Genomic DNA, 14051 nt, shown 5'->3' on the forward strand with positions numbered 1-14051 from the left:
CCTCTTGTGTTCAGGGGATGGCTCCTCCTTGCCTCCTTCATGGACAGGCGCAGATGGAGGTGATCTTGCCCTCTGGTCTTCCCCAGGACTTGCCCCCTGGCTTTTCATAATTGGGGGAAATGCCACGGATTGAACCCGGAAGCTTCTGCCTGCAAAGAGCAGCCGCCCCGCCTCCTGCTCCTCTCGCCTTTTTGGCTTTGTAAGGGTTAAAGCGAACCGAGCTGGATTCCTAGAGCGGAAGGGAATAGGGCGGGAGTTGGGGGGGTTGCAGAGTCCTCCAAGAGAGAAAGCCCCTCCCTCCCAAGCCCCTTCCTGCTTGGCTTTTCCCCGGGGGGAGGAACGTGGTCTTTGTCTCTCCCAGCGCTGCATCGAGGGGACCCGGTGAGTTATTCCCCCTTTATTTTGTGCATTTGGGCGAAGGGGAGTCCCAGGGCTGCGGGAAGGAGAGGGTGCAAAGGAGACCTGATCCATCTAGGATGCCCCCCAACAAAGGAGGGCAGCCTTTTTCTCTCCCTCTGCAAAGGCAGGAGATTCGTTTTGAAATATTGCAGGGAGGGGAGGATTTAAAGTTGATCTCGGTGTAAGTGTATCTCCAATTGAGCTTTGATTAGACTTAGTAGCCCCTCCCCATTAATCAGGCAGTGGCTTCCCCAAGGGTTCTGGAGGACACGCATGTGCCCATTCAGACGTGCAATGCCTGTGAGACGGAGAGGATCATTTGAGACTGAATACAAAGCACTACTGAGGTCTGTAATGGGGGAGGAGAAGTAATGGAGGGAGCCCACCCCCCAACCTGCAAAGAACCATAATTCACAGATTCCCCTGTTTTGGGGGGAAGCTGGATGGTTAACGAGGGAAGGGAGGTTGGTGGTGACCATTTCTTTTACTGCACCTTTTATGTCTCCTTTCTGAAGCCTTAGCCTGAGAGATGCTACCAGTTACATGTGGACATTACTGAGCAAGATGGACCAGTGGTTTGATTGGCCATTTCTGCCCTTTAGGATTAACCTCAGCTTGGGCTACAGTGGCCATATTCTGTGCCCTCGTGCTGTCCTTGGCTATTTCATGGCCCTTTTCTTTATTTAACACAGTGCACAAATCCCTCCCTCTAGTCAAAAATCTGGAAGCCATGGATGGAAGAATTAAAAATTGAACCAAATATTTGAAAATTAAAAGCAAACTCCTGGAGCTGTGGAAGACAAACAAAGCACCAGAAAGTAAGCACCACCCTCAAGCTTAGATTGCTACATCCTACTCCCCCTTGAGAAATAGCACCAAAACTACTCATTGAGTCCCCGCTGTTTCACTTTTTAAGCTTACGTTATTGTTTTTTTCTCACTGGTTGCCTTGGTCTAATCGCTGAGGTTCAGCTTCACTTACATCACATGGCTGCTAAAGGCTTTAGGTTTTGCTTCCTTTAACCAGACCAATGCATTTTGTACTATAAAGAGCCACGTTTTTCTGCCCCACTTGCAGATCCGTACAGTTTCAACCAATCTTAATGTGACCTGATTACTGCAAACCTGTCTGCATATTAATTTATGTGGGATTAAGGCCCAAAAACAAAAGGATGTGTACAGTTGTACCTTGGTTTTAGAACAGCTCAGTTCTCGAACGTTTTGGCTCTTGAACGCCACAAGCCCAAAAGTCAATGTTCCAGTTTGCGAACTATTTTTGGAAGCCGAACGTCTGACGGGGCTTCTGCAGCTTCCGATTGGCTGCAGGAGCTTCCTGCAGCCAATAGGAAGCCGCGCTTTTGTTTCTGAACGTTTTGTAAGTCGAACAGACTTCCGGAACGGATTCCGTTCGACTTCCCAAGGCATAACTGTACTTCTGAGTGGACATGTACTAAATTGTTCTATAATTTCATTGTACAGTGATTTATCATTGAATGAATAAACAGGAGACATTTCTAAGCCTCCTTCCAGCAATTTTTATTTGGCTTTTTTTTTTTTTTTGGCTGGCAGTGATGAATCTACATATAATGACTGTGTACAGGTATTTTGAGAAGTACAGGAAAGCCACCTTGTGCTTGCTGGGATTAAATGTACACTGAATCATCACTGAAATGGCAACTCATTAGGATCCAAGGGATTTCTTACCATTGGCTTGTGACCAAGCAACTCACTTCTCAGTCACAACCGTTGACTATGCTCACATTGTTTTAAAACAAGGCAGGGAGGAACATGTCAGTTTGCATTTCTTAGTGCAGAAAGAGGGTTCTGGAAGCTTCTCTGTGTGAAAAAAAACAAGCAGAAGGTTCCTGGTGTTTGGGTTATTCCTTCAGAGAAACTCAGTGCAGTGGACGCTCGGGTTGTGAACGTGATCCGTACAGGATGCGCATGCGCAAAATGCAATTTAGCTCTTCTGCGCATGCGCGACCCCCGAAACCTGGAAGTAACCCATTCCGGTACTTCCGGGTTTCAGTAGGTCTGTAACTCAAGGTATGACTGTACAGCTGGCTTAAACTGGTTCTGTTATCTCTTCAAGGTCCTGCTGACTATTAAAAAGAGGCCAGAAGGAGCCTGGGTTTCACTTTCTATCTCTCGTCCTTCTGGTGTGGTCTGTAGATAGTATGCTTAGTGTTAAAGTTGAGTCTTATTATAAGTTATTGTAAGTTTAAGTCTTCTGCAACTGGATTTCTTCTGGACAGTGCCAATCCTGAATGTATTGGATTTGTGACCATTATGCTCATTTGCCTTCAGTAGCAGTAAAGCTCTGCTGGATGAAATATCAGTTGCCTCTGGTCTATTTTTTCGGAATCCTGCAACGTGTTTTAAGTTTTTACTCTGCAGCTATACATTGGCGTCTGCTCTGGATCAATATTGAGTAGGAATTCCATGACAGAGCTAGGCTGACCCCTCTGGTGTTACAGTGCTGAGGTCTGCTTGTCTCACAAGGTGAAGTGGGAGAATGAAGTGGCTCTGAGGTCCACCTGGAAGAAGCCTGATGCTGCTCTGAGCCGGCTTCGGTTGGGGAGTGTGGGATATAAATAAATTATTATTATTATTATTATTATTATTATTATTATTATTAAAGTGGTTCTTGGCCAACGTTTTGAGAAAAGCTGACATAGAAGTTGGCCTGCATATTTTGCATCATAACTTTTCTTCCAGGAGCACTATTGAATTATATTATTATTATTATTATTATTATTATTATTATTAATGTACAGTGGTGCCCCGCAAGACGAAATTAATTCGTTCCGCGAGTTTTTTCGTTCTACGAGTTTTTTCGTCTTGCGAAGCACCACTGCATTTAAACACTGACAACGGCAGGGAGGGGCGGGGAGAAGCAGGACATTAATTCACGGGCTGACTGACTTTGCAGCGAGCGTGGCACGGAAGAGGAGAATCCAGAGGAGGAATGCTGCTGGCGGGGGTAGGAGAAAGGTGAGAGGGGCCGACGCGGCTCCCCTATTCAATCGGTGCCCTGGGAGCAGGCCTGGCGTCCGCACCAAAAGCGCAGCCGGGCGCCTCAGGGCGCTTTCCTGAGGCGGGGAGGAGGTCTCTGCTGCCGCAGCCGGTACCTCAGACTCACCCGCGTTGTGGCCACCGTGCAACGCGGCTGCTGGAGCGCGGCAGGGCTCAGGAGCGCGACTCGGCGGAACCGCCACCATCCTCTTCACCTGAGGGAGAGAGAGGCGCTGGCAGCAACGGCTCTCTGAGGGGAGCGTGTGAGGGGGGTGGGCAGCGGCGCGAGGCACCAACCGCCAGCGGGAAGGTGGGAGGGAGCCAGGGGAGGCGGGGGGGAACCAACCGCTCCTCCGCGAGCCGCCATGACACGAGAGGCAGGGCCGTTTCGTCTTGCGAAGCAAGCCCATAGGGAAATCCATCCTGCGAAGCACCTTAAAAAACGAAAAACTCTTTCGTCTTGCGAGTTTTTCGTCTGCGAGGTACCACTGTACCACTATAATCCAGCCCTGGTTGCTAGTGAGACTCATCCACACTTGCTCAGCGAGCATTTTTCCTCTTCTGACAGTGTAGCAATCTTATAACAGAGCTATGTCTTGGCTTTGTAGGATTTGGTAGCACCTATCGATAGGACACACAATGGCAGAAGAACGAAGGAGTTCCCTTAGACCTCTTGGAGGTTTCCTTGGAGCGCAGATGGACAAGGAAGCAGGGAGAGGCCGCAATGCCGCCAAGATTGGGAGCGGTTGGGCATCCTGGAGAACCTCGCTGCAGAAGGTCCTGAGTGAGCAGCGTGCCCACAGCTCAGATCTACATCGCCAGCAGTTCAGGAATTTCCACTACCAAGACGCCCAGGGCCCCCGAGAGATTTGCAACCGACTCTACCATATTTGCCATCGGTGGCTGAAGCCAGAGCAACACACAAAGAAGGAGATGCTGGACCTCCTGATCCTGAAGCAGTTCATGAGCGTCCTTCCACCAGAGATGGAGACCTGGGTGAAAGAATGCGGAGCGGAGACCAGTTCCCAGGCGATGGCCCTGGTGGAAGGTTACCTCCTGAGCCAGGCAGAGGAGAAGCAGCAGGCAGGACAGCAGGTGAGAGTGTTTCATTTAGAGAGTCCGAAAAGTTTTGGAATCTGAGGGAGGCTGTCCCAAAAGTCTCTACTAATTGCCCATTCTCTTTTGGAAAGCATTTAAGGAAGTTTCCCCACCCCCCTGTCATTCCTTTTCTAATCCTTCTTCCCATTTTGTGTGGGTTTTTAAAAAAATAATATTTATTAGAAGTTTAAAAATTACACAAAAGAGAGAAAAGAAGAGAAAAGAGAAGAGAAAAAAAGGAATAAAAAGTTACATAGAAAAAAAGAAAAGAAAAACACAATACATCAGAACACGCAAAAACGCAAAAACAATTAAAAACCCATCCAATATTTATCCTTATCTTTCATTAACTTATTTCCTCGACCTCTCACCTCCCATTTTTGTATTCCAGTTATTAATTATATCAGCAAATCCTTTCCGTCTTTCACTGCTTTCTATCTTTTAGTTATCTTAATTTATTTTTACCTTATCTTATCATCAAAACCTTAAAATTTATTTATACTTAACTCCTTATAATATTTCTACTAAAGTCATGTGATTTCATTCCAACATTTCCTAACATTCATTAATTTTACAATATTTCTCTAAATAGATTTTTAATTTTTTTCCCCAATCTTCTTCCACCGTCTCTTCTCCCTGGTCTCGGATTCTGTCAGTCCTTTCTATCAGATCTACATAGCCCATCAGCCTGGTGATCTTCTATCCGAGGCTCTTAACTCTTCTCCATGTCCCATCTGCAGGTCTTCTTCAAATTTGTGCTTACACTTTACTTCCATCTTGACAGTTCCTTTATTCCTTGTCGGCAGGTCAGCCCATACTCCATAGTCAAAACTAATGTCCAAAAGATGTTTCAGGACATGCTCCAAAGTCCCTTCGAGGCTAAAGGCCTCCCCCCATTTTGTGTTTTGAATCATTGTGGCGTTTGCCTCCTAGGTGGGTCATAAGGAAAGGGTTAAATGAGTGTGTGATGTGATTGGCCAGTGAGAATGCAAGGGGAGGAGTAAAAGTTAGAGTGGGAGGTTTCGAAAGTCAGTTGAGGTTTGGGAGTTGAGAGTTGAGTTCAGTTGGGTTGAGGTTTGGGAGTTGAAGAAGGAAGAGGGAGGATTAGGTGTGGGTTGGTAGAGTTGTATTGTGAGAGAGTGAGAGGAATTGTCAGGTGGAGTCAGATAGATAGTTGGGAATAATCAGTTTGGAGTCGTTAGGCACTAAGATTAAGAAACCGACAAGAAAAATTAACTGTAACCATAAGCTTGCTCCTGCATTTAAAAATAAACTTGATTATTTGTTAATGTTAACAACTGACTGGACTCTGCGTGTCTCCATGAGATATGGGGTGGTGGCAGCGGAAAAAGCAATCGCAGTGGTGGCACAGGGTCAATAGACCGTCAAAAGTCCGGGGGCCCTGTATGATCGCTGCAATCATCATTACTGTTTCAGGGAGAGGATTTGGTTGCAGAAATGGAGACTGATTGCTCAGAGGCAGAAACGGCTGCATCGGACACCAGAGAGAGGCCACTTGGTAATATTTAATGGGATTTATCCCAATTTCATGGATCTTGGAAATAGGCTTTGGGCTCATTTAATCTTTTGTGGAATGATACTTCTTTCTAGTATTTTCCACCCCCTGGGTAAATATTAATGGAATGTATCTCAAACTAGCCTCTTTCTGTTGAGTGTAAAATAAATCTGGTTGGTCCTTTAATTGGGTTTTTTTTGGGGGGGGGGGAGACACTTGTCGCCAGTTTTTTCCACAAATGAAAAATGTCCTTGCTTAAAACAATTCACTACTTTATGCATGGGGACCTGCACATTTTGCCCAAAGGAGGAGAGTCGCATTTTCACACAACTGATATATAAAATGGTATAAACACATCTATATATAAACACTTTAATAAAATACCGTATTTTTCGCACCATAGGATGCACTTTTTCCCTCCTAAAAAGCAAGGGGAAATGTCTGTGCTTCCTATGGAGCGAATGCAGGGGGGAGGCAGATGGGAAAAGCCCCCAAGAGCCGCACACAAGCTCCATGCGCTCTTGCGGGCTTTTCCACAGGAGGGAGAAGGGACTGACTGGCCGCATCAGTCCCTTCCCCCCACTTCCCAGAAAAGCCAGGAGAAGCCGCGATCTCTTTAAAGGGGCTGTGCGGCTTCTGCGGGCTTTTGGGAGAGGTGAGGGAATCCAACCTCCTCCCAGGAAAGCCAGGAGAAGCCCTGCGCAGCGTCTCCCGGCAAGGAGAGGCTGCACGGGGCTAAAGGGGAAGCCAAAACAGCGAGCGGGATCCATCCCGCTCTCTGCCTTGGCTTCCTCCATAGCTGCGCGCAACCCCTCCGGCAGGGAGAGGCTGCACGGGGCTTTGGCAGGGAGAGGTTGTGCGCAGCCTGTACACTGCTCTTTGGGGCTGGGGAGAAAAATATTTTTTTTCTTGATTTCCCCCCCTAAAAACTGGGTGCGCCCTATGGTCCGGTGCACCCTATGGTGCGAAAAATACAGTACGTTGTTTTTTACTTAAGCTTGCATCACTTAACCTCCGAGAGGAGCAAGTTCAACTGTCTTCCCGCTAACTTTGATTCTCACAGGTGACAGGATGATGCTGACAAGACCTCCTCAGCCATCTGCTCTTCACAGTGGAGGGAATGCAGCTTCTGTGGCACAAGATCAGGTAGGGGGGCAGATCAGTGGGGAGAGAGGGGCTGAGGGTAGCCAGGGTGCCTCTGTCCCCTCACCTGCCTGGGCCTGGATGAATCTCTCTTCCGCTTTGCCTCAGCAAAAGCTTTGAAGGCCACTCAAAGGAGGTTTAAATTCTGACAATAATGACCAGCCACCTCTTATTAACAAGCCCTTCAGATATAGCTAGAATTATTTCTTGGTGGGTGCAGCAGTATTATTTATGGATTTTTAAAAACACTTGATGCTAAAATAGGATTCCAAAGAGCTGACAAACAAAAAGTAGTTACAGAAAGACTAAAAATCAAAACACCCGTCATGAAAACACACCGTGAAAATGTACCATTATAACATTAAAATAAACACCCATAATCAGAATGCACAGTAAGGCAATCCCATTAAAACAACCCAACGATGAGTAATGGATATTCCATATGCGATCTCTGAAGGGGAATTATTTCCGTTTTCTTTTAGAATCCAGCATCCTTTGAAGATGTGGCTGTGAATTTCACGGAGGAAGAGTGGGCTCTGCTGGATGCTGACCAGAGAGCTCTGCATAAGGAAGTCATGGAGGAGACCTGTGGCATCATGGATTCTCTTGGTGAGGCTCCATGCTGTACATTTGTTTTGAAAACCATAATTTTATATGTGATGAACCGACAATATTCTCATGTAGCTGATTAGCACCACCTAGATAACCTGGGATCATGTGTGTGTGTGTGTGTGTGTGTGTGTGTATTGTTGGGTGTAGTGAAGGGTTAACCTTCTGTGCCTCAAGATTGAGGGGACGGGCTTACCAGGGAAGTAAGCCAGGGAAGTGCTCTTTCAATCACACGCTCTGCTGTGCTACTTTGCTAATTGCTTTACGACCTAAAGCAATAAATCTACCGAAGAGGTTATCGGAAGAGGTCAATCGAATATATATATAATTATTATTTATTATTTTCAATTTTGTACATTTCAGTAATTTTACAATGATTTTAACATTTTGAAACTCTGCTTCCTTCCCCTTCCTTCTTCTCTTCCTTTCTCCAGTTCCTTTCTGCGGTTTCTTATCTTTTCTGCATAGTGGACGCTCGGGTTGGGAACGTAATCTGTGCGGGAGGCACGTTCGCAACCTGCAGCATTCACGACTGCCGAAACCCGGAAGTAACCCGTTCCAGTACTTCCAGGTTTCGGCGGGTCCGTAACCCGAAAAAACGCAACCTGAAGCGTCTGTAACCCAAGGTATGACTGTATTCCGAATTAACTTAACTTAATCATTTATTCATCTACTTTAAATGAACAGTGGTACCTCGGGTTACATACGCTTCAGGATGAGAACAGAAATCACGCGGCAGCAGCGGAAGGCCCCATTAGCTAAACTGGTGCTTCAGGTTAAGAACAGTTTCAGGTTAAGAACGGACCTCCGGAATGAACTAAGTACATAACCAGAGGTACCACTGTATACGCCTATAAAACTGCAGGTTATTTCAGTAATCCTGCCATAATAATAAAAAATTATTTATACCCTGCCCATCTGGCTGGGGTTCCCCAGCCACTCTGGGCGGCTTCCAACAAAATATTAAAATACAGTAATGCATCAAACATTAATAATAATAATAATAATAATAATTTATTATTTGTACCCCGCCCATCTGGCTGGGTTTCCCCAGCCACTCTGGGCGGCTTCCATAGAAACAAAAAATACAATAAAATATCACAGATTAAAAACTTCCCTGAACAGGGCTGCCTTAAGATGTCTTCTGAATGTCAGGTAGTTATTTATTGCTTTGACATCTGCTGGGAGGGCATTCCACAGGGCGGGCGCCACTACCGAGAAGGCCCTCTGCCTGGTTCCCTGTAGCTTTACTTCTCGCAATGAGGGAACCGCCAGGAGGCCCTCAGAGCTGGACCTCAGTGTCCGGGCAGAACGATGGGGGTGGAGACGCTCCTTCAGGTATACTGGGCCGAGGCCGTTTAGGGCTTTAAAGGTCAAGACCAACACTTTGAATTGTGCTCGGAAACGTACTGGGAGCCAATGTAGGTCTTTCAAGACCGGTGTTATGTGGTCTCGGCGGCCGCCCCCAGTCACCAGTCTAGCTGCCGCATTCTGGATTAGTTGTAGTTTCCGAGTCACCTTCAAAGGTAGCCCCACATAGAGCGCATTGCAGTAGTCCAAGCGGGAGATAACCAGAGCATGCACCACTCTGGCGAGACAGTCCGCGGGCAGGTAGGGTCTCAGCCTGCGTACCAGGTGGAGTTGGTAGACAGCTGCCCTGGATACAGAATTGACCTGTGCCTCCATGGACAGCTGTGAGTTCAAAATGACTCCCAGGCTGCGCACCTGGTCCTTCAGGGGCACAGTTACCCTATTCAGGACCAGGGAGTCCTCCACACCAGCCCGCCTCCTGTCCCCCAAAAACAGTACTTCTGTCTTGTCAGGATTCAACTTCAATCCATTAGCCGCCATCCATCCTCCAACCGCCTCCAGGCACTCACACAGGACCTTCACTGCCTTCACTGGTTCTGATTTGAAAGAGAGGTAGAGCTGGGTATCATCTGCATATTGATGGACACCCAGTCCAAACCCCCTGATGATCTCTCCCAGTGGCTTCATATAGATGTTAAAAAGCATGGGGGAGAGGACGGAACCCTGAGGCACCCCACAAGTGAGAGCCCAGGGGTCTGAACACTCATCCCCCACCACCACTTTCTGAACACGGCCCAGGAGGAAGGAGCGAAACCACTGTATAACAGTGCCCCCAGCTCCCAGCCCCTCTAGACGGTCCAGAAGGATGTTATGGTCGATTGTATCAAAGGCCGCTGAGAGATCCAGCAGAACCAGGAAACAACTCTCACCTTTGTCCCTAGCTCGCCGGAGATCATCAACCAGCGCGACCAAGGCAGTTTCAGTCCCATGGTGAGGCCTGAATCCCGATTGGAAGGGATCCAAATGGTCCGCATCCTCCAGGCGTGCCTGGAGTTGTTCAGCAACCACGCGCTCAATCACCTTGCCCAAGAATGGAAGATTTGAGACTGGGCGATAGTTGGCCATACTGGCCGGGTCTAAAGATGGTTTTTTAAGAAGCGGTTTAATGACCGCCTCTTTCAGCGGATCTGGGAATGTTCCCTCACAGAGGGAAGCATTCACCACCCCGCAGAGCCCATCGCCCAGCCCTTCCCGGCTTGCTTTTATTAGCCAGGATGGGCAAGGATCAAGGAGACAGGTGGTTGGTTTCACGCGTCCAAGCAGCCTGTCCACATCCTCGGGGGTAACGGATTGAAATTGATTCCATGCAACTTGACCAGACAGAGCTCTAGCACTCTCCCGCCCCGGCCCTGCTCCCACGGTGGTGTCTAGCTGCTTCCGAATATGAGTGATTTTATCTGCAAAAAACTTTGCAAAATCGTTGCAGGAGATCTTGGGGTCTTTACAAGGCCCCGGTGGTAAAGGTGGTTCCGTTAAATTGCGAACCACCTGAAAGAGTCTCCTGCTACTATTTTCTGCAGATGCAATAGAGGCGGTGAAGAAAGTCTTCTTCGCCGTCGCTATCGCCACTTGGTAGGCTCGACGTTGAGCTCTAACCTGTGTCCGGTCAGATTCGGAGTGAGTTTTCTGCCACCGACGCTCTAACCGTCTCAACGATTGTTTCATCGCCCTCAGCTCCGAAGAAAACCACGGGGCTGTTCGGGCTCCATGCAATCGGAGAGGGCGCTTCGGAGCCAGACAGTCGATAGCCCTGGTTAACTCCGCATTCCAGCGGGCCACCAGGGAATCAGCTGAAAGGCCATCAACATGGGCTAAAGCATCCCCTACCACTCTCTGGAAACCATTTGGATCCATTAAGTGGCGGGGGCGGACCATCCGAATTGGTCCCACCTCCCTGCAGAGGGGAAGGGACATTAAACATTAAAAGCTTCCCTAAACAGGGCTGCCTTCAGATGTCTTCTAAAAGTCTGGTAGTTGTTGTTCTCTTTGACATCTGGTGAGAGGGCGTTCCACAGGGCAGGCGCCACTACAGAGAAGGCCCTGTGGTTCCCTGTAATGCCAATGTTCTTATCTATTTACAGTTTGTTTGGAAATATTCAGTAAACCATTTCCTTTCTTTTGTAAAAAGTTTGTTATCTTGATTTCTTATTTTTCTGGTAAGTCTCACCGTTTCTGCGTATTCCATAAGTTTTTGAATCCATTCTGCTTTTGTCAGAACTTTTTCTTTTCCATTTTTGGGCAAGCTGTGTATCAGCTTTTATGTCTATTTTCCAGAAGGTGGAATAAAGCGGAAGAATATTAACTGGATGTGGGAGACCAGGGATTAAATCGGCTCGGCTACGAAGCTCCCTGGGTGACCTCAGCCCAGTCGCTGTATCTCAGCTTATGCTACCTCTCAGGATTGTTGTGTGAATAACATTGGGCCAAGGAGACCCAGAATGCTGCCTCGAGCTCCTTGAAGGAAAAGTTGGACAGATGTAAATGAAATGCTAATGAACGATGATGATAATTAAAAGTCTTGTTTTCACTTGGTCTGTCACTTATTTTGAATTGGGGGGAGTGGGGTCTGTGTGGCCAGGTTTGAAATCATGAAAAACGCATCCTAAAAGTCAAAGAAAAATCACTCTGGGGGTCAATCAGGATATTGTGAGACCTACAAACACTGAACTTTACTTGTAGGTCATCAGCATATCAAAAGCGTGGCTGTCTGCTAGGGAGAGGCTTGCAATTCACACATCCATACTACATATAAGCTCTGTAGACTAGTTCTCATCTGAACCATCCTGCGCTACCCTACTTTTTGTAATTGTGATTTAAATTTGCCAAAGGGCTTGTCTTCTATCTTCAACACCCTCAGGGTTCACAGATTTGTTGTGGCGTAAGCTCTCTTTTTGGAGCCACAGTACATGTAGTAAACTTCATCAGATGCATTGTTCTTGATAACCTATGAAAGTTTATCCAGTAATACATTTGCTAGCTTTTAAAATGTCACTGAATTCTACAGAGCACCAGAGAATTTTATAGAGCCAGTGCCATAGAATGAGCCTCTGCCATAGAAAAAGGACTTTTTACTTAGGTCTCTACAGCTTCATAATTTAAGTCCTCCAATCGCTCATGGACCACCCCCCCCCCCAAAAAAAAATGGTATGAGTAAAATTGTTTTGTGAACAAGAGAATCACTGCTCCCTGCTTTGCTGATGATTCTAATTTTTTGGAGTGGTTTAAACAAAAAGAGATTTCGTAAGACCTCGTTGGAGCAAAAAGTAAAACAAAATCTTAATTTCATATATACGCTCATAGAGTCGGACCAGAAGGAGACCCTGGAGATGAAGATGTTGATCCAGTGTGCGATGACTGATTCCAGAGCTGTCAAGCACAGTCCTCAAAACAACCACATTGAATTAAAAATAAAGTGTTTTGTAAGTTCATACAAGGACAGGGCATTGCTTCAAAGGGAGCATCGACATGGCTGCAATTTGCTACTTCTAAAGAGGTTTCTCGCAGGTCACGGTTCTTGTGCAGAAATGGAGAGCCTGGCCTCTAAACAGATTCAATAAGAAGAAGAGAAGAGTTTGGATTTGATATCCCGCCTTTCACTCCCTTTAAGGAGTCTCAAAGCGGCTAACATTCTCCTTTCCCTTCCCTTCCTCCCCCACAACAAACACTCTGTGAGGTGAGTGGGGCTGAGAGACTTCAAGGAAGTGTGACTGGCCCAAGGTCACCCAGCAGCTGCATGTGGAGGAGCAGAGACGCGAACCCGGTTCCCCAGATTACGAGTCCACCGCTCTTAACCACTACACCACACTGGCTCTCAACCCAGCGTAGAAATTGTAAGGCCAAAACCCATTAACCTGATCAGTTATAGGCGGTCCAGTCCTCTCAGTCAATAAATCAGAAGCTGGGAACCAAAGGTGTCCCTCAGTCTAAATACACACTCTACATATAATAGAATCACAGAGCTAGAAGGGACCTTGAGGATCATCTAGTCCAACCCCCTACAATGCAGGAATCTGCAGATCTCCCATACGGGACTGAACCTGCAACCTTGGTGTTACCAGCACCATGCTCTAACTGAGCTGTCATTTCTGCCAGTACAAAAATCCTGGGAACTGTAGTTTGCCAAGCTACAATTCCCAGCACCTTTAACAAATGACAGTTTCTTTCGTGGAGGTAAAATGTGTTTTCAATGTATCTGAAGTGCACACAGCCCCAGATCATGATTCCTCCTTGGCTTCTCCTTTGAGAGGCACACAAGAGAGATGATCCAGCTGCGTGCCCTTGCCCTTGGAATCTTCCCCGTCCTTAGCCACCTGATCTTTTATTAAAGTTTAAAGGCCACGGATTGAACTCTTGTATGCCAAGGCAGTGCTCTACCACTAAGCAGCTCAGCCAGCTTGGGACTTCTAAGGGTTGTTGTTGTTGTTGTTGTTTAGTCGTTCAGTCGTGTCCGACTCTTCGTGACCCCATGGACCAGAGCATGCCAGGCACTCCTGTCTTCCACTGCCTCCTGCAGTTTGGTCAAACTCATGCTGGTCTCTTCGAGAATACTGTCCAACCATCTCGTCCTCTGTCGTCCCCTTCTCCTTGTGCCCTTCATCTTTCCCAACATCAGGGTCTTTTCCAGTGAGTCTTCTCTTCTCATGAGGTGGCCAAAGTATTGGAGCCTCAGCTTCACAATCTGTCCTTCCAATGAGCACTCAGGGCTGATTTCCTTAAGAATGGATGTGTTTGATCTTCTTGCAGTCCATGGGACTCTCAAGAGTCTCCTCCAGCACCATAATTCAAAAGCGTCAATTCTTCGGCGATCAGCCTTCTTTATGGTCCAGCTCTCACTTCCATACATCACTACTGGGAAAACCATAGCTTTTACTATACGGACCGTTGTTGGCAAGGTGATGTCT

The 14051-nt window shown here is 47.1% G+C and overlaps 1 protein-coding gene across 1 annotated transcript; it reads left to right on the top strand.

Annotated features, from left to right (window-relative positions):
• Positions 1 to 24: 24 nt before the first annotated feature.
• On the top strand, positions 25 to 11677 carry LOC310670869 (neurotrophin receptor-interacting factor homolog). The gene is made up of 6 exons (XM_083426686.1): positions 25 to 381; positions 4022 to 4508; positions 5949 to 6030; positions 7091 to 7173; positions 7653 to 7779; positions 11425 to 11677. The coding sequence occupies exons 2-6, from the start codon at positions 4053 to 4055 to the stop codon at positions 11475 to 11477; spliced, it is 801 nt and encodes a 266-aa protein (XP_083282812.1). The 5' UTR covers positions 25 to 381; positions 4022 to 4052; the 3' UTR covers positions 11478 to 11677.
• The last annotated feature ends 2374 nt before the right edge of the window (positions 11678 to 14051 follow it).

Source organism: Podarcis tiliguerta (genome assembly GCF_965153285.1).
Source record: "Podarcis tiliguerta genome assembly, chromosome: 2".
Classification (NCBI taxonomy): Eukaryota; Metazoa; Chordata; class Lepidosauria; order Squamata; family Lacertidae; genus Podarcis; species Podarcis tiliguerta.

Coding starts and splice junctions, on each gene's coding strand:
- LOC310670869 (XM_083426686.1), top strand. CDS start 4,053: ATGGCAGAAGAACGAAGGAGTTCCCTTAGACCTCTTGGAGGTTTCCTT. Junction 6,031..7,090: donor CACCAGAGAGAGGCCACTTG/GTAATATTTAAT, acceptor TGATTCTCACAG/GTGACAGGATGATGCTGACA. Junction 7,780..11,424: donor TGGCATCATGGATTCTCTTG/GTGAGGCTCCAT, acceptor TCTATTTTCCAG/AAGGTGGAATAAAGCGGAAG.